The sequence below is a fragment of the Saimiri boliviensis genome, chromosome 7, assembly GCF_048565385.1.
Source record: "Saimiri boliviensis isolate mSaiBol1 chromosome 7, mSaiBol1.pri, whole genome shotgun sequence".
In the NCBI taxonomy this organism is placed as follows: domain Eukaryota; kingdom Metazoa; phylum Chordata; class Mammalia; order Primates; family Cebidae; genus Saimiri; species Saimiri boliviensis.
In genome coordinates this window covers 988,518-1,015,293 of record NC_133455.1, presented here as the reverse complement: position 1 = coordinate 1,015,293, position 26,776 = coordinate 988,518, and the positions used below count along the sequence as shown (strand labels likewise).

The window sequence follows — 26,776 nt, the reverse complement described above, 5'->3', positions numbered from 1 at the left end:
TCTGGGACGGGTCTCGTCGGGTGGCCGGGCGCGCAGCCAGGGGGAGCCTGCTGGGCTGGCCTGGGCCTCCTGTGCTCCTGGAAGGTGTGGGGCCCAGAGCTGAGGCTGCCTTCCCCAGGCCCCCAGTTCTACATGGGCCTTCCCAGCTGTATGTACCCCTAGGGTCCCCCAGTTCCACACAGGCCTTCCCAGCTGTGCCCCAGACTCCCTAAGCTGCACCCACAGTGCACCCCAGTTCTGGACAGGCCTTCCTAGCTGTACCCCCAGGCCCCCCAGTTTTACACAGGCCTTCCCAGCTATACCCCCAGTGTACCCAGTTCTGCATGGGCCTTCCTAGCTGTACCCCTAGGCCCCCCAGTTCTACACTGGCCTTCCCAGCTGTGCCCCAGCACCCCCAGCTGCACCCCAGTGCCCCCCAGTTCTACACAGGTCTTCCCAGCTATACACCAGAATTTCCCCCAGTTCTGCACAGGCTGTACCCCAGGATCCCACCATGACTCCCATGGGGACCCCAGGCCCCCTCACCTCCCTCCGCACTCTGCCCTCCACACCCAGCCAAGACAGAGGGCACCCCCAGCTGCCCTCCCCTGTGCCAAAGAACCCACTTTTACAAGGTCCCAATCCACTGCCCCCACCCTGGGCAATTCCTACAACAAAACCAGGGGCTTGAAAACCAGTTACCGTGGGAAACGCCGTCCTCTGTGGTTCTACAGGATTTCTCAGCGACACTGACGCCCAGCTTCCGGAGAGACTCACTGCGGCCCCGTCTCCTGTCCCTACTCCAGCTCAGGGACCTTAAGGGCCTTGGCTGACCAGCTCAGCTTCCAGCTGCCTCAGCCCAGGCTCTGGAGAGACGTCAGCGCCCTGAGCGGGAGCCCCGGATACCATGGCCACACTCGCCTTCACCATTCCCAGACACGGAGGCCACGCTCACCCTCGCCGTCCCCAGACACAGCCACGCTCACCCTTGCTGTCCCCAGACCCGTCCCCGGACACCGCGGCCACACTCACCCTCGCCGTCCCCGGACACCGCGGCCACGCTCACCCTCACTGTCCCCAGACCCATCCCCGGACACCGCGGCCACGCTCACCCTCGCTGTCCCCAGACCCGTCCCCGGGCACCGCGGCCACGCTCACCCTCACTGTCCCCAGACCCATCCCCGGACACCGCGGTCACGCTCACCCTCGCCGTCCCTGGACACCGCGGCCACGCTCACCCTCGCCGTCCCTGGACACCGCGGCCACGCTCACCCTCACTGTCCCCAGACCCATCCCCGGACACCGCGGCCACGCTCACCCTCGCCGTCCCTGGACACCGCGGCCACGCTCACCCTCGCCGTCCCTGGACACCGCGGCCACGCTCACCCTCGCCGTCCCTGGACACCGCGGCCATGCTCACCCTCACTGTCCCCAGACCCGTCCCTGGACACCGCGGCCACGCTCACCCTCACTGTCCCCAGACCCGTCCCTGGACACCACGGCCACGCTCACCCTCACTGTCCCCAGACCCGTCCCCGGACACGGCGGCCACGCTCACCCTCGCCGTCCCCGGGCGCCGCGGCCACGCTCACCCTCGCCGTCCCCGGGCGCCGCGGCCACACTCACCCTCGCCGTCCCCGGACGCCGCGGCCACACTCACCCTCGCCGTCCCCAGACGCCGCGGCCACACTCACCCTCATGCCCAGCTCCACGTTCTCACCGCCGTACACCTCCATGCCGGGGTCCAGCAGCCCGATGTCCCCGAAGTATTCACGGTCCACCACAAAGGAGCAGCCGATCATGGCTGGGGTCCTGGGAGGCAGAGATGTCGGCATGAGGCCCTCGCCATGCAGGCCCGAGCCCCGCCAGCCAGGCCATGAGCTGGAACGGCCTGGGAGAGCTCCAACCCCCTCCCTCCTGTGCCCCCTCCCTGCGCACCCAGGTCCCTGTGCCCAAGGTGAGGCCGCTGCTCCTCCAGACCCAGGACTGGGGTCCCTCGGAGCCTGGTCCAGCACGGGGCACAGATGGCGTCCACACCCCCAGCACCAACAGGTGACAAAACCCGAATTCAGTTCAGCTTAGTGTTGGGGGTTGAAACAAACATCAACTGGCTGGCGTGGTGGCTCATGCCCATTATCCCAGCACTTAGGGAGCCCGAGGGGAGAGGATCACTAGAGCCTGGGAAGTTGAGGCTGCATTGAGCTGATACAGCACCACTACACTCCAGCCTGGGCAACAGGCTGTCTCCCCCTTCCCTGAAGAAACATCAGTTTACCCAAGGAGTCCTGTGGTTGCCTTGAACGTCGTTTCCCAGCTCGTGTGAGTCACCTGCCCACCTCCCCCAGGCTTTGTCCTGTCAGTGAATCGGGAGCCAGGGCTGCAATGGGCAGTTGTGTAGGTTGTACACTGCTCAACTCCACAGAACCTGTTGATTGCACACTGAATGATGCAGCCTGACGTCTCGAATCACAGCCTGTGCAGCGACGTGGAACAGACTGTCAGCATTTAGGATAACTCTAAAATGCCAGCCGACTTAGCCTGGCCCCATCTCTGTGAAATCATGCATCGATACACCACTTTTATTTTGTCTAACAGGTACTGAGAATGCATCGGTGCTGTGAATGCCCTGGGAAGAGGCCGCGTGGACAGCAGCAGTGAAGGTAGGATCTTCTGGTGGAGCGGGAGGGGTAAGCTGGCGGTGGCGTTGTGGGTGACGCCGTGAGCTCATTCACTCATCCCTCTCGGGTTTCTGCTGGGTGTCTGCGAGGTGGCGGGGGTTGAAAGGAGGCAGGAAAACGCCATTTCCAGCACGGGGCAGGCGGGGCCCACGTGCTGCAGGGCAGGAGCGGGCGGAGTCTACGTGCTTTAGGGAAGGAGCAGGCTGGGCCTACGTGTCCTAGGGAAGGAGGGACTTCTAATCTGATGAAAGATTTTGCCTCAAAACAATTTCCTTGTCCGTGGAGAGCTTCATTTTTTCCGAGGCCGCAGGTGCTGCCAGAGGAACCAGCAAAGCCTCACACTGTCCCCAGATGCCAAGGCAGGCCCGCACAGGCCCCCGCGGCCACGGTCAAGGCCAAGGCCCCCCTGCGGGCCTTGAGCTTCCCAATCCTCCTCTAGGTATCAACACGTTCTTCAATAAAAACAACAGCCAAAAGTCGGCCTCTGTCACAATTTAAAAGAAGCAATTCTGTCCCCAGCGACTCAGCAGTCAGAAATAAAAGCCCATCAATTGTCCAAGAATAACAGGAGCATTAAAAGGCAATTATCCTTTGATTTGTGCAAAGATCCAATTTGTTCTGTCATTAGATTTTGGCTACAAACCTAACAATAATGAAATTTTCATGCCCTCTTTGATTTTTAATAGCAACATTTGATTGGGTAAGTTATACTGTGCCACATACAACAGGTATTTCTCCTGTTTTCTTAAAAACAACAGTCATCTTGGGGTGATCTCTGATGAAGTGAACAGCCACATTCTCTGCCACGTCTATCGTAGTGGGTAGTGGCTTTTCCACTAAGGCTTAGAATCCTAAAATAAACTTACAAGCATGAGGCAAGGGAGGCAGCACCAGCTGGAACCGGATTGACCTGCCTGAGAAACCCTGCTGTGATTCCAGAGAAAGGCAGGGCTGAGGGTTCTCATCACGCTCGGGCGGGGCTGCCTGTCACCATGGAGACAGCCTCCCCTTGGGGCAGTTCTGCCACACGAGGGCAGGGCACAGGGTGCAGGGTGGAGACCCCAGGTCCTGTGTGCCGGAGCTGCTCTGCCTGACGCCTGCACAGGCCGTCCGGTTCTCAGCTTCTGGGGCCTCAGCCCGGCCAGACGCCTCTCATTCTTCTTGTTGGCACCAGAAGCGAGCCAGCCCAGCAGCCACGGGGACAGGTGGGTAGACACACAGTGGACCATCCAGACGATGGACCGTGATTCTGCGGTGGAAGGAGTGAGGCTGATGCAGGCTGCAACGTGGAGGAACCCTGGAAACGTGGCGCTGAGGGCAGGGAGCCAGGGGCAAGAGGCCACCCCCCGTGTGACTCCGTCCGCATGCAAGGAGCAGAAGAGGCAAGTCCATGGAGGCAGGACGTGGATTCGTGGATGCAGGGGCTGCGGCGGGGAGACGGGGTGACTGCTCATGGGTACGGGGTCCCCTTGGGGAGGGACGATGCTTTGGGGCGAGGTGGGGGTGGCTGCTGCACAACGCCGCGATGCACTAAATGCCACGGAAGTGCATACTTTCGTGTGGTTAATTTTACATTACGTGAGTTTCACCAAGGGCCCACTGAGTGCTTTGATCCTCCACAGGCCCGGATAACAAGAAAAGCTGTGGCCGGGCGCGGTGGCTCGCGCCTGTAATCCCAGCAGTTTGGGAGGCTGAGGTGGACGGATCACAAAGTCAAGAGTCTGAGACCAGCCTAACCAACGGGGGCAACCCTGTTTCTACTAAAAATACTAAAATTAGTCGGTGAGGTGGCGCATGCCTGTAATTCCAGTTACTTGTGAGGCGGAGGCAGAAGAACTGCTTAAACCCAGGAGGCAGAGCCTTCAGTGAGCTGAGATGGTGCTATTGCACTCCAGCCTGGGAGACAGAGTGAGACTGGGTCTTAAAAAAAAAAAAAAAAGAAAAAAGAAAAAGAGAAAGAAAAAAGAAAAGCCGTTGTCACCATTTCACCTCTGACAGTGACAATCGGGGTGGCTGCTGATGGCAGCCAGGTACTGCGCCCAGGACTCGCTCGTCTGCGCCTCCCAAAACAAGCCGCAGGTCGGGACCAGCATCCCCCTCCTCGCCAGCCCACAGACTGGGAGAGAGAGCAGGACGCCCGCCGCGCTCCACCTCTTCGGGGCTCGGCCCTGGGTTTTGCTGAGCACCCTCTGGCCCCTTCTGATGTGGTTTGATGGGTTCCCCTGACCTCACCCCAGGGGTGCGCGTTGGCCTGGCCCAGCTGGTGGCTCAGAAATAGGCACTGCATTGAGAGTTACGCCAGGCCAGGGAATGGGCAGGGAGGGAAGCAGGCTTTGGGCAGCAACATGTGAGCCCCGGCCGGAGCCAGGCCTGAATCACGAAGTCCCCGTTCTGAGTAGCCCGGCTTGAATCGGGCATCTGCACCTTTCAGGCTGTGAAGGACGCTCTGGCGCGCTTGCTGCAGCTCCCCTGTGCTGTTACATCTTATGCAGGCACTGCAGGTTATTTAACTGTCCCCGGTGACCGGAGCCGGGCTGGGTCCTCCGCTCCGCTCTCCTGCAGGCTCCTGGGCACGTGTGTGCAGACCTGCGGGCGTCACCGGGCTGCAGGAGGGAGAGTCGGGCCATGGGAAGAATGGGGAGGGGTGGGGCCGTGGAGTGGGCGGGGCTACAGGAGTGGGTGTGGTCTTGGGGTTGGGCGGGGCCTGGGAGTGGGTGGGGCTGCAGCAGCAGGCGTGGCTTTGGGAGTGATTGGGGCTCAGAGACCAGAGCCAAATCACAGAAGAGGTGAGCCTTTGTAGAAAGAAAGGGCCAGCTCAGGCTGGGTGCACACCTGCAATCCCAGCACTTTAGGAAGCTGGGGTGGGTGGATCATCTGAGTGACCAGCCTGGCCAACATGGTGAAACCCCATCTCTACTAAAATTACAAAAACTGGCTGGGCCCACGCCAGGCACCTGTAATCCGAGCTATTCATAGGCTGAGGCAGAAGAATCGCTTGAAGCTGGAAGGCAGAGATTGAAGTGAGCCGAGATTGCGCCACCGCACTCCAGCCCGGATGACAGAGTAAGATTCTGTCTCAAAAAACAAAAACACCACCAAAAAAGGCTCAGCTCATGCCTAGGCAGGATGGCGAGGAGGTGGCGGCTGGCGCTGCCTGTGTGGGTGGAGTTGGGACCCACATCCCTAAACGCACACGGAAACTCACCATGCAAGTCACAGGTGATGACCCACACGCGGTCCCTGTATGTGCAGATGTGCGAGCTACGTGCATGAAAACGTCACCCGAGGGCTTAATTATTTACATTTCTTTCACACACATTTGGTTTCATGAATTTTGATCAATACAATTTTAACTTTGGTTTCAGTCAACATTTGCCACCTTCAATCAGAGGGACTGAAACAAAAAGTTAAAATTAAAACGGGTACATTAAGGACAAAAAACGCAGAAAGGCACGTCAAGTTCATGACGCAGGTTACAGGGCAGGAAGCTGTGAAACAGGCCCGGTGCTGTGTCTTGGAGGGGTTCCCAGTATCTGCTTTCTGGGGAGGGGTGTGGCCGTTCTTCCCACCATTCTCCTGCCTTGCTCAGGTGATGGGGGTGCCAGGTCTAAATTGGGATCCCAGGAATACTCCGCAATGAGGATGGTCCCCAGTGTTTGTCCCTGGAGAAAGAAGGGGAGCAGGAAGCGGGATAGAACGGGGCGGAGGCCAGCAGAGCAGCCACCTCACGGACCTGCGCAGCGAGGCCACCTCCAAAGAGGCCTCTGAAGACGAGCCACCAGCGCAGGCTCTGATGGGAAGGGCGTTTGGACAAGCTCCTTATCCCTGCTTCCTTTGAAATTCAGGCACAACTGACCAGTGCTAACATTAAAACAAAGACGTTAAGCCTGACCATACAGACTCTTTTAGAGACACAATGCATCCAAAATGACAGCAGGCCCTGAAAGAAACGAAAGCATTTTACCCGAAACATATTTCTTTGATGTATTTTGAAAATGCCGTGAACCGTTGTCTCCCGTGGGGGAAGTCTATATTCTGCAGAAAAATCTCCTCTTCCTTGTAGGTCTTTTCTGTGTGGCTCTGGGGCTCAGCACCAGCCTCCGTGTCTAAGTGTGGAAGGGGCACGCTCTTCCATGTGTGGCTCTTGGGCTCAGCTCCAGCCTCTGTGTCTCAACCACACTGTTGGGTGTGGAAGGGCCTGCCCCTCCCTGTTTCTGAGTATTTCATGACGCGAGTGGAGTCTGCCCTGCTCATCCATTCACCTGCTGACGCACAGGAGGGACTCCTGCGAGAAATGCCACTGTGAGGTTTGTGTGGAAGACTTTGCATGTACACACATCTCATTCATTTTGAGAAAAACACCTTGGAGTGGAAGAGGTGAGAGCTGGAGAGGGTCCGGGGCCTTCAGAAGGAAACGCTGGTTTTCCAAAGCAGCTGTACGGAGTCACACTCCTGCCAGCCACGGCGGAGAGCTGCGTCTGCACCAGGTCCTTGTCGGCACTTGGTATTGTCAGCCTTCGCCTTTCAGCCACGCCAGTGGGCGGCGCCCCACCTCACTGCGGGTTTAATGTGCATCTCCCCGGGCTGTGGGCAGCCCCTTTCCTGGGCTTCCTGGTGTGGGCCCGTCTTCTCCTGGGGAGTCTCTGTTCAAGTCGCCGCCTGTCTTTTAGCTTGGGATTGGCGCGGGCGTCTTCAGCAGCTGTCCAGGTGGTGGCTGTGAGGAGCAGGGGCAGCCGGGCCCTGCAGACCCCCTGGAGCCAGCGAGCCTGCTCCTGCTGCAGCTCAGGGCGTCCGGAGCCGGCCAGACATTGCGGGGGATGCCTCCCACTGGGCTGTCTGAATTTCAGTGATTTTTAAAACGTCAAACACAAGGCCTGCCTTTCACTACTCACTGGGGATTATCAAGCGCATTTCGAACGCAGAAAAACCTTCCAGCCACGAATGACTCCCGGCTGCAGTGAGCCCTGGGGCTGCCTCTGCGGGCTCCGCGAGCCGCTCTGACGGCAAAGCCCGGGGCCGGCGCCCGCCCCGACAGTCGTCTCCGCGGGGCCCGCAGCAGGCCGTGCTCGCCGACGACCTCCCCGCCCTCGGCCCCACGCGCGCCTTCCCGGGCAGGGCGGCCCTCCGCGCCCACGGGGCCGCTCACCTGATGGGCGCCGACTCGTCGCCGCGATCCAGCCAGTCCTGCGGCGGGATGATGTACATGCACCAGAGGCCCCAGTTGTAGCCGTGGGCGGCGTTGGCGTACTGCTGCACCTCGAACGTGCTGTACTTGATGTTGTCGATGGCGGGCAGCACGATGCGACGCCGGTCCTCCCGGATGCGCGACAGCGCGGGCTCCGCCCTGAGGGGGTGGGCCCAGCGTGAGGGGGCGGGCCCAGCGTGAGGGGGCGGGCCCAGCGTGAGGGGGCGGGCCCAGCGTGAGGGGGCGGGCCCAGCGTGAGGGGGCGGACCCAGCGTGAGGGGTCGGATACAGCGTGAGGGGGGCGGACCCAGCGTGAGAAAGGCGGACCCAGCGTGAGGGAGGCGGACCCAGCGTGAGGGGGCGGACCCAGCGTGAGGGGGCGGATACAGCGTGAGGGGGGCGGACCCAGCGTGAGGGAGGCGGACCCAGCGTGAGGGAGGCGGACCCAGCGTGAGGGGGCGGACACAGCGTGAGGGAGGCGGACCTAGCATGAGGGGGCGGGCCCAGCGTGAGGGAGGCGGACCCAGCGTGAGGGAGGCGGACCCAGCATGAGGGAGGCGGACCCAGCGTGAGGGAGGCGGACCCAGCGTGAGGGGGCAGACACAGCGTGAGGGAGGCGGACCCAGCGTGAGGGGGCGGACCCAGCGTGAGGGGCCGGGCCCAGCGTGAGGGAGGCGGACCCAGCGTGAGGGAGGCGGACCCAGCATGAGGGGGCAGATACAGCGTGAGGGAGGCGGACCCAGCGTCAGGGGGGCAGGCCCAGAGGGGGCGGGCCTAGCGTGAGGGGTTGGGCCCAGCGTGAGGGGGCGGGCCCAGCGTGAAGGGGCGGGCCCAGCGTGAGGGGGCGGACACAGCGTGAGGGGGCGGACCCAGCGTGAGGAGGCGGATACAGCATGAGGGGGAGGGCCCAGCGTGAGGGGGCGGGCCCAGCGTGAGGGGGCGGATACAGCGTGAGGGGGCGGACACAGCGTGAGGGGACGGGCCCAGCGTGAGGGAGGCGGACCCAGCGTGAGGGGGCGGATACAGCATGAGGGGGCGGACACAGCGTGAGGGGACGGGCCCAGCGTGAGGGGGCGGACCCAGCGTGAGGGAGGCGGACCCAGCGTGAGGGGGCGGATACAGCATGAGGGGGCGGACACAGCGAGGGGGCGGGCCCAGCATGAGGGAGGCGGACCCAGCGTCAGGGGGGCGTGCCCAGAGGGGGCGGGCCTAGCGTGAGGGGTTGGGCCTAGCGTGAGGGGGCGGGCCTAGCGTGAGGGGGCGGGCCCAGCGTGAGGGGGCGGACCCAGCGTGAGGGAGGCGGACCTAGCATGAGGGGGCGGGCCCAGCGTGAGGGGGCGGACACAGCGTGAGGGGGCGGACCCAGCGTGAGGGAGGCGGACCCAGCGTGAGGGAGGCGGACCCAGCGTGAGGGAGGCGGACCCAGCATGAGGGGGCGGATACAGCGTGAGGGGGCGGACACAGCGTGAGGGGCCGGGCCCAGCGTGAGGGAGGCGGACCCAGCGTCAGGGGGGCAGGCCCAGAGGGGGCGGGCCTAGCGTGAGGGGTTGGGCCCAGTGTGAGGGGGCGGGCCCAGCGTGAGGGGGAGGATACAGCGTGAGGGGGTGGACACAGCGTGAGGGCGCGGACCCAGCGTGAGGAGGCGGATACAGCGTGAGGGGGAGGGCCCAGCGTGAGGGGGCGGGCCCAGCGTGAGGGGGCGGACACAGCGTGAGGGGACGGGCCCAGCGTGAGGGAGGCGGACCCAGCATGAGGGGGCGGGCCCAGCGTGAGGGGGCGGATACAGCATGAGGGGGCGGACACAGCGTGAGGGGACGGGCCCAGCGTGAGGGGGCGGACCCAGCGTGAGGGAGGCGGACCCAGCGTGAGGGGGCAGGCCCAGCGTGAGGGAGGCGGACCCAGCGTCAGGGGGCAGACCCAGCGTGAGGGGGCGGGCCCAGCGTGAGGGAGGCGGATCCAGCGTCAGGGGGGCGTGCCCAGAGGGGGCGGGCCCAGCGTGAGGGGTTGGGCCCAGCGTGAGGGGGCGGGCCCAGCGAGAGGGGGCGGGCCCAGTGTGAGGGAGGCGGACCCAGCGTGAGGGGGCGGATACAGCCTGAGAGGGCGGGCCCAGCGTGAGGGGGTGGACACAGCGTGAGGAGGCGGACCCAGCGTGAGGGGGCGGGCCCAGCGTGAGGGGGCGGACACAGCATGAGAGGGCGGACACAGCGTGAGGGGACGGGCCCAGCGTGAGGGGGCGGACCCAGCGTGAGGGAGGCGGACCCAGCGTGAGGGGGCGGGCCCAGCGTGAGGGGGCGGGCCCAGCGTGAGGGAGGCGGACCCAGCGTGAGGGGGCAGACCCAGCGTGAGGGGGCGGGCCCAGCGTGAGGGAGGCGGACCCAGCGTCAGGGGGGCGTGCCCAGAGGGGGCGGGCCCAGCGTGAGGGGTTGGGCCCAGCGTGAGGGGGCGGGCCCAGCGAGAGGGGGCGGGCCCAGCGTGAGGGAGGCGGACCCAGCGTGAGGGGGCGGATACAGCCTGAGAGGGCGGGCCCAGCGTGAGGGGGTGGACACAGCGTGAGGAGGCGGACCCAGCGTGAGGGGGCGGACCCAGCGTGAGGAAGGCGGACCCAGCGTGAGGGGGCGGATACAGCGTGAGGGGGCGGGCCCAGCGTGAGGGGGCGGACCCAGCGTGAGGGGGCGGACCCCGCGTGAGGGGGTGGGCCCAGCGTGGTCGGCGGGCCCAGCGTGAGGGGACGGATCCAGCGTGAGGGGGCGGGCCCAGCGTGAGGGGACGGACCCAGCGTGAGGGAGGAGGACCCAGCGTGAGGGGGCGGGCCCAGCGTGAGGGGGCGGGCCCAGCGTGAGGGGGCGGACAGCGTGAGAGGGCGGACACAGCGTGAGGGGGCGGACCCCGCGTGAGGGGGTGGGCCCAGCGTGGTCGGCGGGCCCAGCGTGAGGGGACGGATCCAGCGTGAGGGGGCGGGCCCAGCGTGAGGGGACGGACCCAGCGTGAGGGAGGAGGACCCAGCGTGAGGGGGCGGGCCCAGCGTGAGGGGGCGGGCCCAGCGTGAGGGGGCGGACAGCGTGAGAGGGCGGACACAGCGTGAGGGGGCGGATACAGCGTGAGAGGGCTGGCCCAGCGTGAGGGGGCGGACCCAGCGTGAGGGGGCGGGCCCAGCGTGAGGGAGGCGGACCCAGCGTGAGGGGGCGGGCCCAGCGTGAGGGGGCGGACACAGCGTGAGGGGGCGGGCCCAGCGTGAAGTGGCGGACACAGCGTGAGGGGGCGGGCCCAGCGCGAAGGGGCGGACACAGCGTTGGGGTGCAGGCCCAGCGTGAGGGGGTGGACACAGCATGAGGGGGCGGGCCCAGCGTGAAGGGGGCGGGCCCGGCGTGAGGGGGGTGGGCCTGGCGTGAGGGGGCGGACCCAGCGTGGGGGGGCGGGCCCGGCGTGAGGGGGCGGGCCCAGCGTGAGGGGGGCGGGCCCGGCATGGGGGGCGGGCCCTGCGTTAGGGGGGTGGGCCCGGCGTGAGGGCCCAGCCCCTAGCCCTGCCCGAGGGGGATCTGGTCTGTGTCCAGCCCTGTCACCCACTGCTGAGCTGGACCCACAGCCTCCCTCAGAAACCCCGGGGCCCCTCTCAGCCGCAGACTCGCTCTGACCAAGGCCTCACCCCTGCTGGGGGTGCCCAGCGCATGCCGCTGGCCCCGGGCAAACTGGCACTGGCCACACTGGCCCAGTCCGCAGTGTCTCTGAAGGGCTGCCCGGTGGTCCACCGGAGGTCAGCTGTGTCCGCCACGGGGCTCCCCAGCTAGGTCTTGTCTCTGCCCAGCCCTGAGTGCCTCCTTTCCTTTCCTGCTCCTGTGGGAGCTGCACTCATTTGCAAGAATTGAGGATCTATGTGCTACGCCCTGTTCCCACAAATTGGAATACATTCATGAACTATGAATGTATAGTTCCCCATATAACTCCCCATACAGGCACCAAGAAAGGAGAGCTAAGCAGAATCCTGGCACAATTAAGGCCCAAATAATATCCCGGTTTACAGTGTTACTACTCAGTTATTTCCCCTTATATCATCCTCTCTATATAATCATATGATAGTTGATAGTATTAGTACCTAAAGAATATTTCCCTACATATATACCTATAATTATATCTTAGTTCATAATGGGAGGAATGCCTAGAGTGGACACAGTACAGAGCATGAATTAAGGAATAAGCAGCTTATAATCAGAAGAATGCCTAGAGCGGACACAGTGCAGAGCATGGTTTAAGGGAAGACAGTTATACCAGGACAAGAATCCATGGCCCAGGAGGCCGCGTTCAGTATCGTAAAGATACCCGCTGTGTGGCAGGCTTGGGGCGAGAGCCACTCCTCCTGATAAAGGAGTTGTCGGACCTTGCTCCAGTTCTCGTGGAAGGCTGCCCTCGGAACGGCAATCCACCTTGGGGACTGTGAACTTTATCAGCTCTTGCTACTGTGCTGCTCGAAAAGCATCTTCCTATAGAACTAGCAGGTGGTGGTAACCCTGACAGCTCTGTTACTGCTGTGTGACTTAAGCATCCTCCTATAAATCTTCTTAGAACTAGTTTGCCCATAGATAGAGGTATTGCACACTGCACCCTCTTCACTGAGCACGGCCCACCTTCAAGCCTCGGTGACCTGATGGGGGTGGACCCCTTACTGCACACGGCTCTTGCCTTCGTGGGAACGGGACCCTTGCTGTGCACTGTCCACCTCCTGGCCTCGGTGACCTCATGGGGGTGGACCCCATGTTTTATTGCTCACGACCCTATCACTATCCTTAAAGATGACTTCACTCACTGCCCTGCCCCTAACCTATACACAATCAATACTCACGCTTCTGGACATTCGGGGCCTCACCTGACTCTGCTCATAGGTGGCGTGGCCCCCCAAGCCCAGCTGCGTTTTCCTTGTACTTCTGTGTCCTCTTTCTTTCTCAGATCCTGCGCCTCAGCACTGCTTAACGCTCACCCCAGGACCCTGTGCGGCTCTCAGCCCTACATCTGGCGCCCCATTTGTGGGTTCCTTATTGCTGTGCTTAGCGTAGCTGCCAGAGCTACTACTGCGGAGAAGTCAGCGCTGGATTCCTGGGCGTTTGGTGAAAAGTGGGACTGACTTTTTGTAACACTCACAGTAATCTCAGGTTTAAAATGGAACAAACAAACAAACTCTGAGTATGACTCCTATATTTCCTGTATTAAAACTCTGCTAAGGCAGGGGGGTGTTTGGGTCTCCTCAGACAAGCTTGCTGAGCTCTTCCTTTTCTGATCTGATCACTAACTTCATCGCCCTCTGAATGGGCTGCTTCCCTCCTGCTGCGTCCTCAGAGTGTAAAACACCCCAAGCCCTCTCCCACGGGGCAGGGTGTGACTATGCTTTCTCACCAACCTGTCCCGCCTTCCGCTCCTTTACTTGCCTCTACTTTTCAATCTACCCACTTGGAAGGAGGCGCCCCCGTGAACTTTAACTCCACTAAAATGTTAAAACAATCGGTGGGCAGGGAGCTCGCGCCACGTGGGGTGCAAGCACGGCCAGGACCTGCAGTGCCGCACCTGCGTGTGTGGGAGGGACGACGGGGTTTAAGCACGTCAGGGATATGGTAGGAGGGGCTCGAGGTTTTAAGTAGGGCTGCCTTGAGTAGTGACCGGGAGGAGGCGCAGAGGGCGTCGCGGAGGGAGCCGCAGCTGCGCCGAGCCCCGGGGTGTGCCTGCTGGGCCGCGGGCCAGCCAGGAGGCCGGACGGAGCCACGAGGGCGAGAGGGAGGGGAGCAGAAGCGGCTTTATGGGCATCAGCTGTCTGCGATTCCCCGTCCCAGGCAGGGTCCCGGGAAGCAGGTACAGCCTCGCCCTTGGAGACACGTGGTCTGCTACAAGGTGGGGCAGGGGTCCCGGGAAGTAGGTGCAGCCTCGCCCTTGGAGACACGTGGTCTGCTGCAAGGTGGGGCAGGGGTCCGGGGAAGTAGGTGCAGCCTCGCCCTTGGAGACACGTGGTCTGCTGCAAGGTGAGACGCCCGCAGAGGCCCAAGTCCCACGGGGCTGGAGCCGCTCGGCCACCCGCTGCTGTAGAGCCGAGGCTGCAGCGACAGCAGGTGGGCCCGGGGGTGGGTGCGTCAGGCTGAGGCAGGGCCGGCTTGGGGAGGGGCAAGGCCCTGCCCCTGCCCGTGAGACCACCTGACGGTCCTCACCCCTCCTTCCTGTCCTTCGGGGTACCAGCCTGGTATTTACCTGCCTTTCAGCTCTGTGAGGAGGATTAATTAATTATTGTTCGCAAAGTGCCTCGGAGGTGAAAAGGTTCCCTGCAAATGCCACGTCTGCCGAGGCAGAACCCTTTGTGGAGGCAGTTCTGGGAAGGGGGTGCCATTTGCAGATGGACAGCTGGGTTTTCAGTTGTGAAAATTAAAAGTCGCACTGGTTTAAAATTGCATTTTGATGTGACGGATGCAAGCCTTCCCCGAACGCCCCCAGGCCTCGAGGAGCTCACGGCTTCCGCGGGAGGGACTGAAAGGCTGCCAGGGCAGCTGTGCAGTGCACGACCTGTGCGACTGTGCGGGGTGACCCTGCGGGGGGCAGACAGTAGGACAGAACTCATGCACAACGCGTCAGGTGACGAACATCGAGGGGAGGCGTAGGACAGAGACGGCAGCGTCTCGTCTGAACAGCGCCCGGCTCAGGGCTGAGATGCCCCAGGAAAGCCGAGTGCGCCTGGAGGGGAGGGGAGGCCGCACAGGGGGACGTGGTGGTGCCTCTCGCCCCGGCTCCTGAAGGCTACAGGGGGTCCCCGGCCCTGGGGCCAAGCCATTGGCAAGGCTGCAGCAGCACGCAGCGCACGGGGATGGTGGAGCGGGACCCGCCGAGACCCCCGTCCAGCCCGTCCCCGGCCCTACCAGCCTGTGTTGAACTCCACGTGGGCGTCGAAGAAGCCGACGACCGGGGCGGTGGCCGCCTTCCAGCCCTGCAGCCGGGCGCGGATCAGCCCTTCCCTCCGGCTGTTCCGGACGATCTTCACGAGGCCCGGGTACCGCTTGTTGACGTACTGGTCCAGATTGAACTTGAGCTCCACTGAGGAGAGAGAGACTTCAGCGCGCTGGTCGGTGGCGCCACCGAGAGCTAAGCCAGAAACGCCGCGTGGCCCGTGTGGGATCAGTGTCTCCCGAACATTCGTTTAGGACCCACTGGGTTGCACACACTTCAGGGTGGGAGTCCACGGAGAGACCAGACCCCGCCTCCTGACGCCGACATCAGTGGGAGGCACAGCAGACAGGGAAACACGCCGGGCCAGACGGCGTCCAGCGCTGCGCGGACAGGACACAGGGCCGAGCAGTCGGCCACAAAAACCCAAGTCCACGGACAGATGGGTGCGTGAACAAACGTGGCCTCTCCACGCAGCGGAACCCGCTCAGCCAAGTCCATGGACAGACGGGTGGACGCACAAACGTGGCCTCCGCATGCTGGGGGCAGGAGCTCCCTGTGACCAAGGGCGGGACACATGTGGCCGAGCTGGACCATGCGGTCCTCCCCGCACGCCACCCTGTCCAGTGAGACCGGGCTCAGGAGGAGGGCCACGCCACCCAATCCCCGGTGCACAGACCCCGTGTGGACGGTGCTGCCGGGCCAGACCCTGCCGCGGGCCACAGCCTGGCCACGGGGGTCGGGAAGGGGCTGCTCGTGTTTCCCGCCATTTCCAGAGCGAGCGTCACGGCCGTGGGGTCTCCGCTCTGCACCCGGGAAGGGCGGGTGGGGGCCAGTGCGGGACCCTCGTTTGGGGTTCAAGCCTGTGTGCTGGGAGGTGCGAGCAGCGCTGCCCTCGGGAGACCCGGGGCTGAGGAACCTGTGGGCTTGGGCGCCAGCCTCGAGCTCCGGCCGGTGGGAGGCGTGGCCCGCGGCGGGGAGAGCGCAGCCCCGCGGGCACAACTTCACCTCCACCCGGGCCCTGAGCGGGGCTTGCGTGGAAGCCGGAACCCCGTAGTTGCGTCTGGCTAAGGGCCTAGAGGTGAGGTCCCCCCGGATTCGGGGTGAGCCCTGCATCCAGCCTGGGTCCTCAGGAGAAAACGAGACGACGCGGACACGTGGGAGAGGCCACGTGACACCGGCAGAGAGGGGCACGGGCAGCCACGCACGGGGACGGCACGCAGGCACGCACAGGGGACGTCACGCACGGGGACGGCACGCAGGCACGCACAGGGGACGTCACGCACGGGGACGGCACGCAGGCACGCACAGGGGACGTCACGCACGGGGACGACTCGCAGGCACGCACAGGGGACGTCACGCATGGGAATGGCACGCAGGCACGCACAGGGGACGTCACGCACGGGGACGTCACGCAGGGGGATGACACTCAAGCACGCACAGGGGACAGCACACACGGGGACGGCACGCAGGCACGCACAGGGGACGTCACACACGGGGACGGCACGCACAGGGGACGGCACGCACATGGGATGTCACACGGGGACGTCACGCACGGGGACGGCACGCAGGCACGCACAGGGGACGTCACGCACGGGGACGGCACGCACAGGGGACGTCACGCTTGGGGACGGCACGCTCAGGGACGGCACGCAGGCACGCACGGGGACGTCACGCACGGGGACGGCACGCAGGCACGCATGGGAGACGTCACGCACGGGGACGGCTCGCAGGCACGCACGGGGACGTCACGCACGGGGACGGCTCGCAGGCACGCACGGGGACGTCACGCACGGGGACAGATCGCAGGCACGCACGGGGACAGCACGCACGGGGACTCGCAGGCAAGCACGGGGGACGTCACGCACGGGGACGGCACGCAGGCACGCACAGGGGACGTCACGCACGGGAACGGCACGCAGGCACGCACAGGGGACGTCACGCACGGGGGACGTCACGCACGGGGGATGTCACGCACGGGGATGGCTCGCAGGCACACACGGGACGGCACGCACCGGGACGGCACGCAGGCACGCACGGGGGACATCACGCACGGGGACGGCTCGCAGGCTCGCACGGGGACGGCACGCACGGGGACGGCACGCAGGCACGCACGGGGGACGTCACGCACGGGGACGGCACGCACGGGGGACGTCACGCACGGGGGACGTCACGCATGGGGACGGCTCGCAGGCACGCAGAGGGACGGCACGCAGGCACGCACGGGGACGGCACGCGGGCACGCACGGGGCACGCGACGCAGCCACGCACGGGGGACGCCACGCAGCCACGCACGGGGTAGGGGGGCGGCACGCAGCCACGCACGGGGTAGGGGGGCGGCACGCAGGCACGCAGAGGCTGGAAGGCCGGCGGGACCCCCGAGGTCTGGAGGCCGTGCGGACCGGCGAGTGCGGCCCTCTGTCGCACCGCCCCGGGAGGCGCCACCCAACCCCAGCTTGACCGGGCGCAGGCGGCCGACCTGAGCCCCTGCCGAGGCCCCGCGCACTCACCGTTGTCGCTGTTGTCATCCACCAGGATGACCTCCTTGAGCAGCCGGGAGGGCGTGTGGTTGACCACGCTGTGCACGGAGCGCAGGATGACCGACAGCGCCTCGTTGACGAAGATGAAGACCACAGAGACCTGGGGCAGGTCCCGGGCGTAGGTCATCTGTCGGCACCTGCAGGAGACACGCTTTGAGACGTGGGGGCCCTGGGAGCCACGTGCACCCTGCGAAGGTCAACAGGATGAGGCTGTGACCCACAACCGGATGCCAAGGGGGGTCAGAGCTGTTCTAGAAAGAAAGTAGTAACGGTAACACGGCACTCAGCACCACGTGGGCCCTGTGCCCACGGAGTCCTCACAGCAACCCGGAGAGGAGCCAGTTGTCCCCGTTCTGCAGTCAGCAGCCTCCACTGTGGACCATGAGGGCGGGTGCTGGGATTGCAACCCCAGTCCGGCTTCAGGAACTTGTTGGGGGCAGCACTGCTGGGCACAGCTGCGGAGCCGCCCCCCACACACCGGCAGCCACTTCCCGCCCTGGCTCACAGCTGGGTTCTGAGCCTCTGGTGAGAATTTCAGAGGGACAAGGGCTGCCGACGTTGCCGTCGCATTTTTTTTTTTTTAAACACATCTTAATTTATTCAGATAGCAGTCTCTCACCACACGTGCTCCAACAACACTCAAATAATAAATCAAATATAACCAGATGTTAACGATTGGTCTTCAAACATCATAGCCAATGATGCCACGCTTGCCTGTGGTCTCCGACATAAACCCACATCACCACCTCAGTGGCCACCAAGCCATTCAGCACAACTTCCTTAACTGTGAGTTGTTTGAAGCTACGAGGCTGAGCACTATTGACTTCTTTCAGGCTCTGAATAGCTCTAGGGATCTCAGCAGGGGTGGGAGGAATCAGTTCCACCTTGGCATAGTACCAAAATGTGGCCAACCGAGGCTTCGAATAAGTCACAGCAGCGTTCACCAGAGCCAGGGTCTGGTGAACAAGGTTACGGATAAATTGGGCCGTGGTTCTGGGATGGAAAAGCTGTCGCATTTTTATGGGCTGTGGCGCTCCGCTAGGGAGATTTCATCACTCATAAAAATGCTTTCTGACAAGGAGACTTCACTCCATTTGTCTGTGGAAGAAAAAGCTTGGATTGCACAATTTTCAGGAACTTGCAAAATGTGTAAAACAAAAAATCTTGAGAGAGGAAATACATCTCTAAGATGGACGGCGGGAGCAGCCACAGGTTGGAAAGGAGATGTTTTGGATTGGGAGCAGAAGCACTCCCAGGGCCCAGGAGGAAGGGGCAGGCTGCTCAGAAAGGCTGTGGGGAGCCCTGTCCCACGGGGGCCCTGCTCACCGACCTCAAGCGGACGCCCGGTGCCAGTTTGTTCCTGCAGGATCTGTCTCCTGCAACCAGAACGTGAGACCCCGAGAGCAAGCTCCTTTCCTGTCCTGTTGACTGCTCTATACCAAGAATCCAGGCTGTGCTCAGCACACAGTAGGTACTTTATAAACATCCGTGTAATGAGTGGATGAATGAAGACTCAAGAGGCCCCACGCGCACCGGCTGGGCCCATGAAGTACTCATGCCTGCCCCATGCAGCCTAGACACACGGCCGAGCCCCGGTCAGAGCGTGGAGGAAGCCGCTGGCCTCGGGGGACACTGGTGGACCGCACCCCTTCTTTCTCCCTTCATTACTAGGTCAGGAGGCCAGGCCTGTTGGGCTTGGCTATGGGGCCACGTGCACCTGTGCTGAAGAACTTTCCAGCAGCAAGGACAAATAATTTATGGCGTGATCATTCTTGGGGGATTACAGCCTTCTCAGACTTCACAGCGAGGGTGGGGCGGGGGCAGAGAATCCGCGTGTCTCCTGTGGGCGCTCATTCTTAAGGGCCTCTCATTTGATTTGAATCCGTGTCCAAAATCTGTGTCCGGTACCCACTCTTGACCCCAGGATATTGACGACCCTTTATTTACTGGTCTCAGCAGCCACGTGCTCTATAAACAAGCCGCCTGCATGGAACACAAGGCCTGCCTCCTGCAAGCTCATCAGCGCAGGTGTGAGAGATGGACGTGAGCCCCCCAGGCACAGGCCACGCGGGGGAGTGTGTGAGGCACCAAGAACTATCAGGGCAGCAGAACCTTCCAGATACACCCCCTGCTCTCCACTCAGCAGGAACATGGAAAAGCTGAGCCAGGCTGGCCTAAGCAAAAAGGGGCTTGGAGATTCATCCACAGGAAAGGCCCAGGTGTGTTTGGTTGTTTGGTTTCAGGCCTAGCTTGGCCGGGGGTCAGAGCTCATCAGCAGGACATGGGCCTCCGTCTGCCTCTCTTGGCTCCACGCCTTCTAGCTCGAGTTGAATCTCAGGAAGGCCTGTCCACGTGGCTGAGGCTGTCTCCCCGCAGACCCAAACCTTACAGGGGTCTGAGCCAGGAAGTCAAGTCACTGGCCTGGATTTCTTTCCCTCTGCCTCCTGCTGGGGACAAGGGCGAGGCCACAGGCAGCAACCCACGGCGGGGCCGGTCTTCCCTGTGGAAGCCTTTTCTTCTGTGCTGGGCTGAGCAGTATCCCCCTCCCACGACCCGAGACATGGTGTCAGCAGGACATGGCCACTGCCTCTGATCCCTGAAACACATCTTCTGGCCCGGGTTTAATCTCAGAGGAGCCTGTCCTTATGTGACCTCATTGCAAGTAGGATCTTTGCGGTTGTAATTAAGTCAGGGATCCTGAGGTGAGACTGAGGCAGGATGGGCAGGGCAAGGAGGACACTGACTTTCTTGTTCCCTGTGTGAAGCCCCTGGGCCCTTTTGCAGCAGGGTCCTCAAGGTAAGCAGCGCCACAGGACACCAGCCGACCGCCAGATGCTGACAAGGTCCTGATTCCCGGTGAGGGCTCAGGAAAGAGAATGAACACCCCTTATTGTGGGTAACCCCCATATAGGCATAGAGGAACGAAAGCTAAGCAGAGCCCTGGCACAGTTAGGGCTTAAAGAATATCTCAATTTATAGTGTTACTACTCAGCTATTTTCTTTTATATAATCCTTTACAAAATCATATATTAGTTTATAGAATTAGGGCTTGAAGACTCCCCTTGTATAATCCTCTCTATATAATCATATAATAGTTAATAGTATGAGTGCCTAAAGGATATTTCCCTACATATATGCCTATAATTATATGTTTGTTCATAGAGGAATGCCTAGAGTGGACACAGTACAGAGCATGAATTAAGGAATAAGCAGCTTATAATCAGAGGAATGCCTGGAGCAGACACAGTGCAGAGCATGGTTTAAGGGAAGACAGTTATACCAGGACAAGAATCCACGGCCCAGGAGGCCGCGTTCAGTATCGTAAAGATACCCGCTGTGTGGCAGGCTTGGGGCGAGAGCCACTCCTCCTGATAAAGGAGCTGTAGGACCTTGCTCCAGTTCTCGTGGAAGGCTGCCCGCAGACCGGCAATCCACCTTGGGGACTGTGAACTTTATCAGCTCTTGCTACTGTGCTGCTCGAAAAGCATCTTCCTATAGAACCCACTGGAAGCTGCCAGAAGGTGGCGGTAACCCTGACAGCCCTGTCACTACTATGCGACTTAAAGCATCCTCCTATAAATCTTAGAATAGTTTTCCCATAGGCAGAAGCATTGCACACTGCACCCTCTTCACTGAGCATGGCCCACCTTCAAGCCTCGGTGACCTGATGGGGGTGGACCCCTTACTGCACGCGGCCCTTGCCTTTGTGGGAACGGGCCCCTTGCTGTGCACTGTCCACCTCCTGGCCTCGGTGACCTAATGGGGCTGGACCCCATGTTTTATTGCTCACGACCCTATCACTATCCTTAAAGATGACTTCACTCACTGCCTTGCCCCTAACCTATACACAATCAATACTCACGCTTCTGGACATTCGGGGTGTCGCCTGACTCTGCTCATAGGTGGTGTGGCCCCCTGAGCCCAGCTGCGTTTTCCTTGTACTTCTGTGTCCTGTCTCTTTATTTCTCGGATCCTGCCCCTTAGCACAGCATAAGAGACACCCTGCAACCCTGTGGGGCCCTCAGCCCTACACTTATTCCTGATGCTCAGTGCAGGCCTATGAAAGAGAATGAACACCCCTTACTCCTGATGTAGTTTCCCTAACCTCCAGTCAGTTACCCAAAGCCCACGAGGCTCTTAGACACACACTTCTGCCTTCGAGGGGCCAGGGGTTCCTCCGGGAGCCCATGCACATAGCTAGGCTCAAAGTTCAGCTTATAGGGACCTTTCCCTTACTTTAATGGAGACACACCCCCAGGGGAGGGTTTTGCATGTAATGGTGATGTCGCAAGTGCTGGAGCATGTGGATACTGAGCATGCGTGCCTCCCGTAGGTTGGCCTTTCCATACCTGACCTCACCGTGGGTTATGACAAAGGAATCCCCTCAAGGCACCAGGGGCTGCCTCTCCCTCTGAGCATCGCTTTCGCTTTCTGACAAACTACTTTGCCTACTCATGTGTTAAACTTGCTCTCAAATTCTTTTGTGCTGCAGATTCAAGACCCTGACCCAGCCACCCACTGGCAAGAAGACCATCCTGGGTTTAGAGTGGCTCCTAAGTTCAGCAAAGAGAAGGCAGAGGACATGCCGCGTGGAGGCGGAAGCACGAGCCCAGGGGTGCCTGGCGCCCCAGGAGCTGGGAGAGGCAGGAAGGATCCTCCCTGAAGCCTCTGGAAGGAGCACAGCCCTTGGCCTTCAGAACGGGAGGGAGCACATTCATGATGCTGGGAGCCACCGGCCCGTGGTCCGTCTTCTGCTCTCGGATGTGGGGCCTGGGCCTCTGCTCCTGCAAGGCTGCTTCTGGCATTGCTGTGTGAGTCGCCGCTGAGTCGGGCAAGGGGGACATGAGGGGGTGGCCTGGAGCCTCTGTCATTATTTTCTCCTGTCCCTAAATGGGCTCAGGACCTCCCTTGGCCGGGGGCAGAGACTCAGGTGAGCATCGCGGTGTTTCTGAGAATAAAATGTCTCAAGCGCAGCCTCTACTCCGTGCATGAAAGGGTGAGTCTGGGGCATGATCTGTGTCTGGACATGTGGCTGAACTCTCTCCCCCAGCAACAGCGAGGAGCTGGCATGTGGGTGCGGAGCGGAACGAAAGTGGGAAAAGCTGGGCTTGTCCCATGAAAAAGAAGACACCTGAGCTCAGAGCGCAAGCCGTTGAGAGGAGGGCGGGGGAAGGAGGGCGGGGAAGGGGGCAGACGGGGGGACGAGGGCGGGGAAGGGGGCAGGGAAGGGGGCGGGCGGGGTGAAAACAGCACACAGGAGGATGGGAGGTGAGCAGCCAGAGGTCCTCAGTGAGGCTAAGGTACATCCCCCCAGCCCCGCACACAGAGACCCCACACAATCACCTTAGCACCCCAGCGGGCTCAGGGTAGAACCTGAGCAGCTGATTCTGAAATTCACATGCAAATAAATGCAAAAGATCTTGGAGAGCCAAAGCAATCTCGAAAAAGAAGGCGGGGGACTCATGCCACCTAAAGACAGGACCAGAATCATGGCCATGACAGGGGACGCTGGAGTGAAGCTGGACAAATAGATAAACTGAAATAGATAAAGGAATAAGGTGAAGGATAGTGCTTCAGCAAATGGGACGTACACATGCACACTCAGGCACACGCACTCACAAGCACACAAAATGCACTGACATACACTCACAAGCACACAAACCCACCACGTACACTCACACAAGCACACACACACACGTAGTCTCACATGCAAGCACACTCAAACCCATAATGCTCACAGACACGCACTCACACATTGACACGTGCCTACTCCCACACACATACCCATACCCACACATACACACACACACCCACCCCTACACACTCATGCACACACACACACACGCTCTCAAACGCACACACCTTGGCAAACAACAAACACTTCTCATTCTGGATAAACGAATTTTGACCCGTACCTTCCACCACATGCAGAAGTGAACTCAGAGTGGATCCTTGACCTGAATGTAAAACCTAAAACCATGAAGACCCGGGAAGGAAGCAGAGAGGAGAGTGTCTGTGGCTTTGGCTTAGGCAAAGATTTCTTAGCTGCGGCAACAAAAGCACGATCCAAAACAACAACAACAGGCAAACTGGACTTCGTTAAGATGAAAAACTTCTCTGAAGGACAGTCGTGGGTAAATGGAAAGACACGGCTCGGCAGGCTGTGGAAGACGAATTTTCCGAGCACAGATCTGAGAAAGGACCCGTATCCAGGAGTCACACGGAACTCTCAAAACACAAAAGAAAACAAAATGTCCAGTGAAAACCAGGAAAAAGATCAGAACAGACGCATCATCACCAAAGACACACAAGCGGCCACCGAGCACGTGCACGGTGCCCACGCTGAGCCGGCGGCAGGGAGCCGAACTCGGAGCCACATGGGTGCCACTGTTGGGTCCTGGAGGGGCTCACGTGCAACCACACACAAAGGTGGTGCTAGTGAGTCACAGAGGGGCCGGACGCCCACACGCTGAGGGGCCCCCACATGCCGAGGGATGCCCCCATGCTGGTGAGGGGCACAGGGGGCCTGGAGCACCCACACGCTGCGGGTGGGGATGGGAGGTGGCTCAGCACTCGTGAAAACGTGCAATGCGTGGATATTGAGGCTGGAGTTCAAGCCAGTGCTAGAGCCAGACATCCGGACTGTTTGCCCCCGTTAGACGGGAATGAAGGGCGCAGACAGAGGGAAGAGCTCAAGGACTTAGCCCGGGAACACCCACCTCGGAGCTCCACAGAGGCAGGGAGGCCATGGGCTGTGAGGCCAGGAGGACCCAGGGCGCCCAGCACAGTCACGGGAGGTGTCAGGAGGAAGCGCCACCTGCCCGCCAGCAGCCGTGGTGACGGAGGCCTCAACCAGTGTGATTTCCACAAGGGGTGGGTCCCACATCCCCCGTGGGAGAAGAGCCAGTGGCACCAGTGGCTGTGAGCTTTTCCGAGGAGTGGGTCCGCCAGGCAGAGCAGAGGAAGGGGCGGGAGGCACCGAGTCCCATATTCGTCTGGTGAGGGGAAAAAGCGGGAGATGGCGGAAGAGCACCTGTGCGGAGCCGGTGGTGGGTCCCAGAGCCCAGGGCGGGTGGCCTTTGCCTGAGGCAGGTGCTGCTCAGAGCAGGAAGGTGGGGTGTGGAAGACAGGGCCCATGCTCAGACACGGTTTCAGCTCAAACACCAGATGTGACTGTGAAGAAAGCTGGAGTCAGGTGCACAGCCTCGGAGCCAAGAAGCTGACGGCGCTGGGAATGCGCACCTGGGCAGGTCTCAGGCGCCTGGGGCCACCTGGAGCCTGGCAGGGTGGCACGGGCGCCTGCTGGGACTCTGGCCTGGCCGCTCACCCTCCCATGTCTAACTGGTGACACAGGCCTGGCTCTTCCCTGCAGCATGCGCAGGCGGGAGAGACGGGCACGTGGATCAGTAGGTCCCCGTTTAACTCACGCTCGATCTTTTTTTTTTTTTTTTTGAGACGGAGTTTCGCTCTTGTTACCCAGGCTGGAGTGCAATGGCGCGATCTCGGCTCACCGCAACCTCCGCCTCCTGGGTTCAGGCAATTCTCCTGCCTCAGCCTCCCGAGTAGCTGGGATTACAGGCACGCGCCACCACGCCCAGCTAATGTTTTGTATTTTTAGTAGAGACGGGATTTCACCATGTCGACCAGGATGGTCTCGATCTCTTGACCTCGTGATCCACCCGCCTCGGCCTCCCAAAGTGCTGGGATTACAGGCTTGAGCCACCGCGCCCGGCCAATCTGTTTTATAAGCTCAGCTCTGAGGCCTGAACCTCCTGACGGACCCTCTCGCTGAGGCACCCCCAGGTGGCTTCTCCTGTCTCCGGCTCTGTCTTGGGAGCTGTGCTCTGGACGAAACTCCTCAAATAACACAGCATTTCCTGAGATGGCTCTGGTTTAGTTATTCTAGAAAGAACAAGTCCCAAGTAGGGACGGCAGATGGAACAGGGTCACGCCTGTTGCAGGCTGTAGTGCTGAACACGCAGCTTTTGTAAAACAGTCCGTCTACTACGGCCAAGACAACTGTAAACCATGGAATCGATCAAACTGAGCTTGGCACAGTGAGCACCTCTGATCGGGACGTGAGAAATGGAAGCTACGTTGTCACAGAGGGGAGCAGGGCTGGAAGTGAAGCCAAACCCCGTGTCTCCCTGACAGAGGACCACCAGGAACTTCCTCCCAAAGGCAAAAGCAGGTGCAGCGTGGTGCGGGCTTCAGGGAGCCCTCCCTGCCTGGCGGGCACACTGGAGAGCAGTGGCCTGGGAGTCCCCGGCAGGGTGACGCCACCTCTGTGCTCTGCAGGGTGCCAGCTGGAGATAAAGCCCAGGCACAGGAGCCCACGGGAGCTCTTCCGTACATAACGGTTCTGATTCTACAACTGTGATCAATGGGGACTCAGTGTGGCTTTAATTGATTTCAATTATTTCTTTAAGAAGAAAGGGATCAGATGCATCTGAGGTCCCAGGTGGAGCAGTCAGGCGTCGTCTCCCAGCCAGAGCTTGACCACATGGCCATGGCCACAGCCACGGCACCCTGCAAGGGATGCCAGGAAATGTGGTCTTCACTCTGGCTGGAGCCCAGATAAATTTCAGAAGTCTACTAGGGAGGAAGAGAGAGAGAAAAGATAAGAGGGAGACGATGGTCAGTCATTGCCACTCAGGGAGGAAAGGGAGAGGGGAGGAGGCAGGGAGGCAGAGATTCAGAGAGGAAGGAGGAGATGGAGGCAGAGAGGGTGAGGAAGGAGGGAGGGAGGGAGGGTGAGGAAGGAGGGAGGGAGGGAGGGAGAGGAAGGAGGGAGGGAGGGAGAGGAAGGAGGGAGGGAGGGAGGGTGAGGAAGGAGGGAGGGAGGGAGGGTGAGGAGGGAGGGAGGGAGGGAGAGGAAGGAGGGAGGGAGGGAGGGAGAGGAAGGAGGGAGGGAGGGAGGGTGAGGAGGGAGGGAGGGAGGGAGAGGAGGGAGGGAGGGAGGGGAAGGAGGGAGGGAGGGTGCGGAAGGAGGGAGGGAGGGAGAGGAAGGAGGGAGGGAGGGAGAGGGAGGAAGGAGGGAGGGAGAGGAAGGAGGGAGGGAGGGAGACGAAGGAGGGAGGGAGGGAGGGTGAGGAAGGAGGGAGGGAGGGAGAGGAAGGAGGGAGGGAGGGAGAGGAAGGAGGGAGGGAAGGAGGGTGAGGAAGGAGGGAGGGAGGAAGAAGGAAGGGAGGGAGAGGGAGGAAGGAGGGAGGGAGGGAGGGAGAGGGAGGAAGGAGGGAGGGAGAGGGAGGAGGGAGGGAGGGAGAGGGAAGAGGGAGACAGGGAGGGAGAGGGAGGGAGAGGGAGGGAGGGAGAGGAGGAATGGAGAGGAAGGAGGGAGGGAGGGACGGAGAGGAAGGAGAAAGGGAGAGGAAGGGAGGGAGGGGGAGGAAGGAGGGAGGGAAGGAAGGAGGGAGGGGGAGGAGGGATGGGGAGGAGGGAGGGAGGGGGAAGGAGGAGGGAGGGAGGGGGAAGGAGGAGGGAGGGAG

General features: G+C 61.5%; 1 protein-coding gene and 1 pseudogene across 2 annotated transcripts in view; both read right to left on the bottom strand.

Annotated features, from left to right (window-relative positions):
* Nucleotides 1-26,776, bottom strand: part of GALNT9 (polypeptide N-acetylgalactosaminyltransferase 9) — a 127,591-nt gene that overhangs the window by 51,162 nt on the left and 49,653 nt on the right. For both annotated transcript variants that reach the window (XM_039472341.2, XM_039472342.2), the window contains 4 exons: nt 17,259-17,425; nt 14,724-14,898; nt 7,804-8,001; nt 1,674-1,791 (listed from right to left, as the gene is read on the bottom strand). In XM_039472341.2, the coding sequence (XP_039328275.1) occupies nt 1,674-1,791; nt 7,804-8,001; nt 14,724-14,898; nt 17,259-17,425 (658 nt within the window). The remainder of the gene's footprint in view (nt 1-1,673; nt 1,792-7,803; nt 8,002-14,723; nt 14,899-17,258; nt 17,426-26,776) is intronic.
* LOC141585040 (ATP synthase F(0) complex subunit g, mitochondrial pseudogene) lies at nt 17,432-22,418 on the bottom strand (annotated as a pseudogene).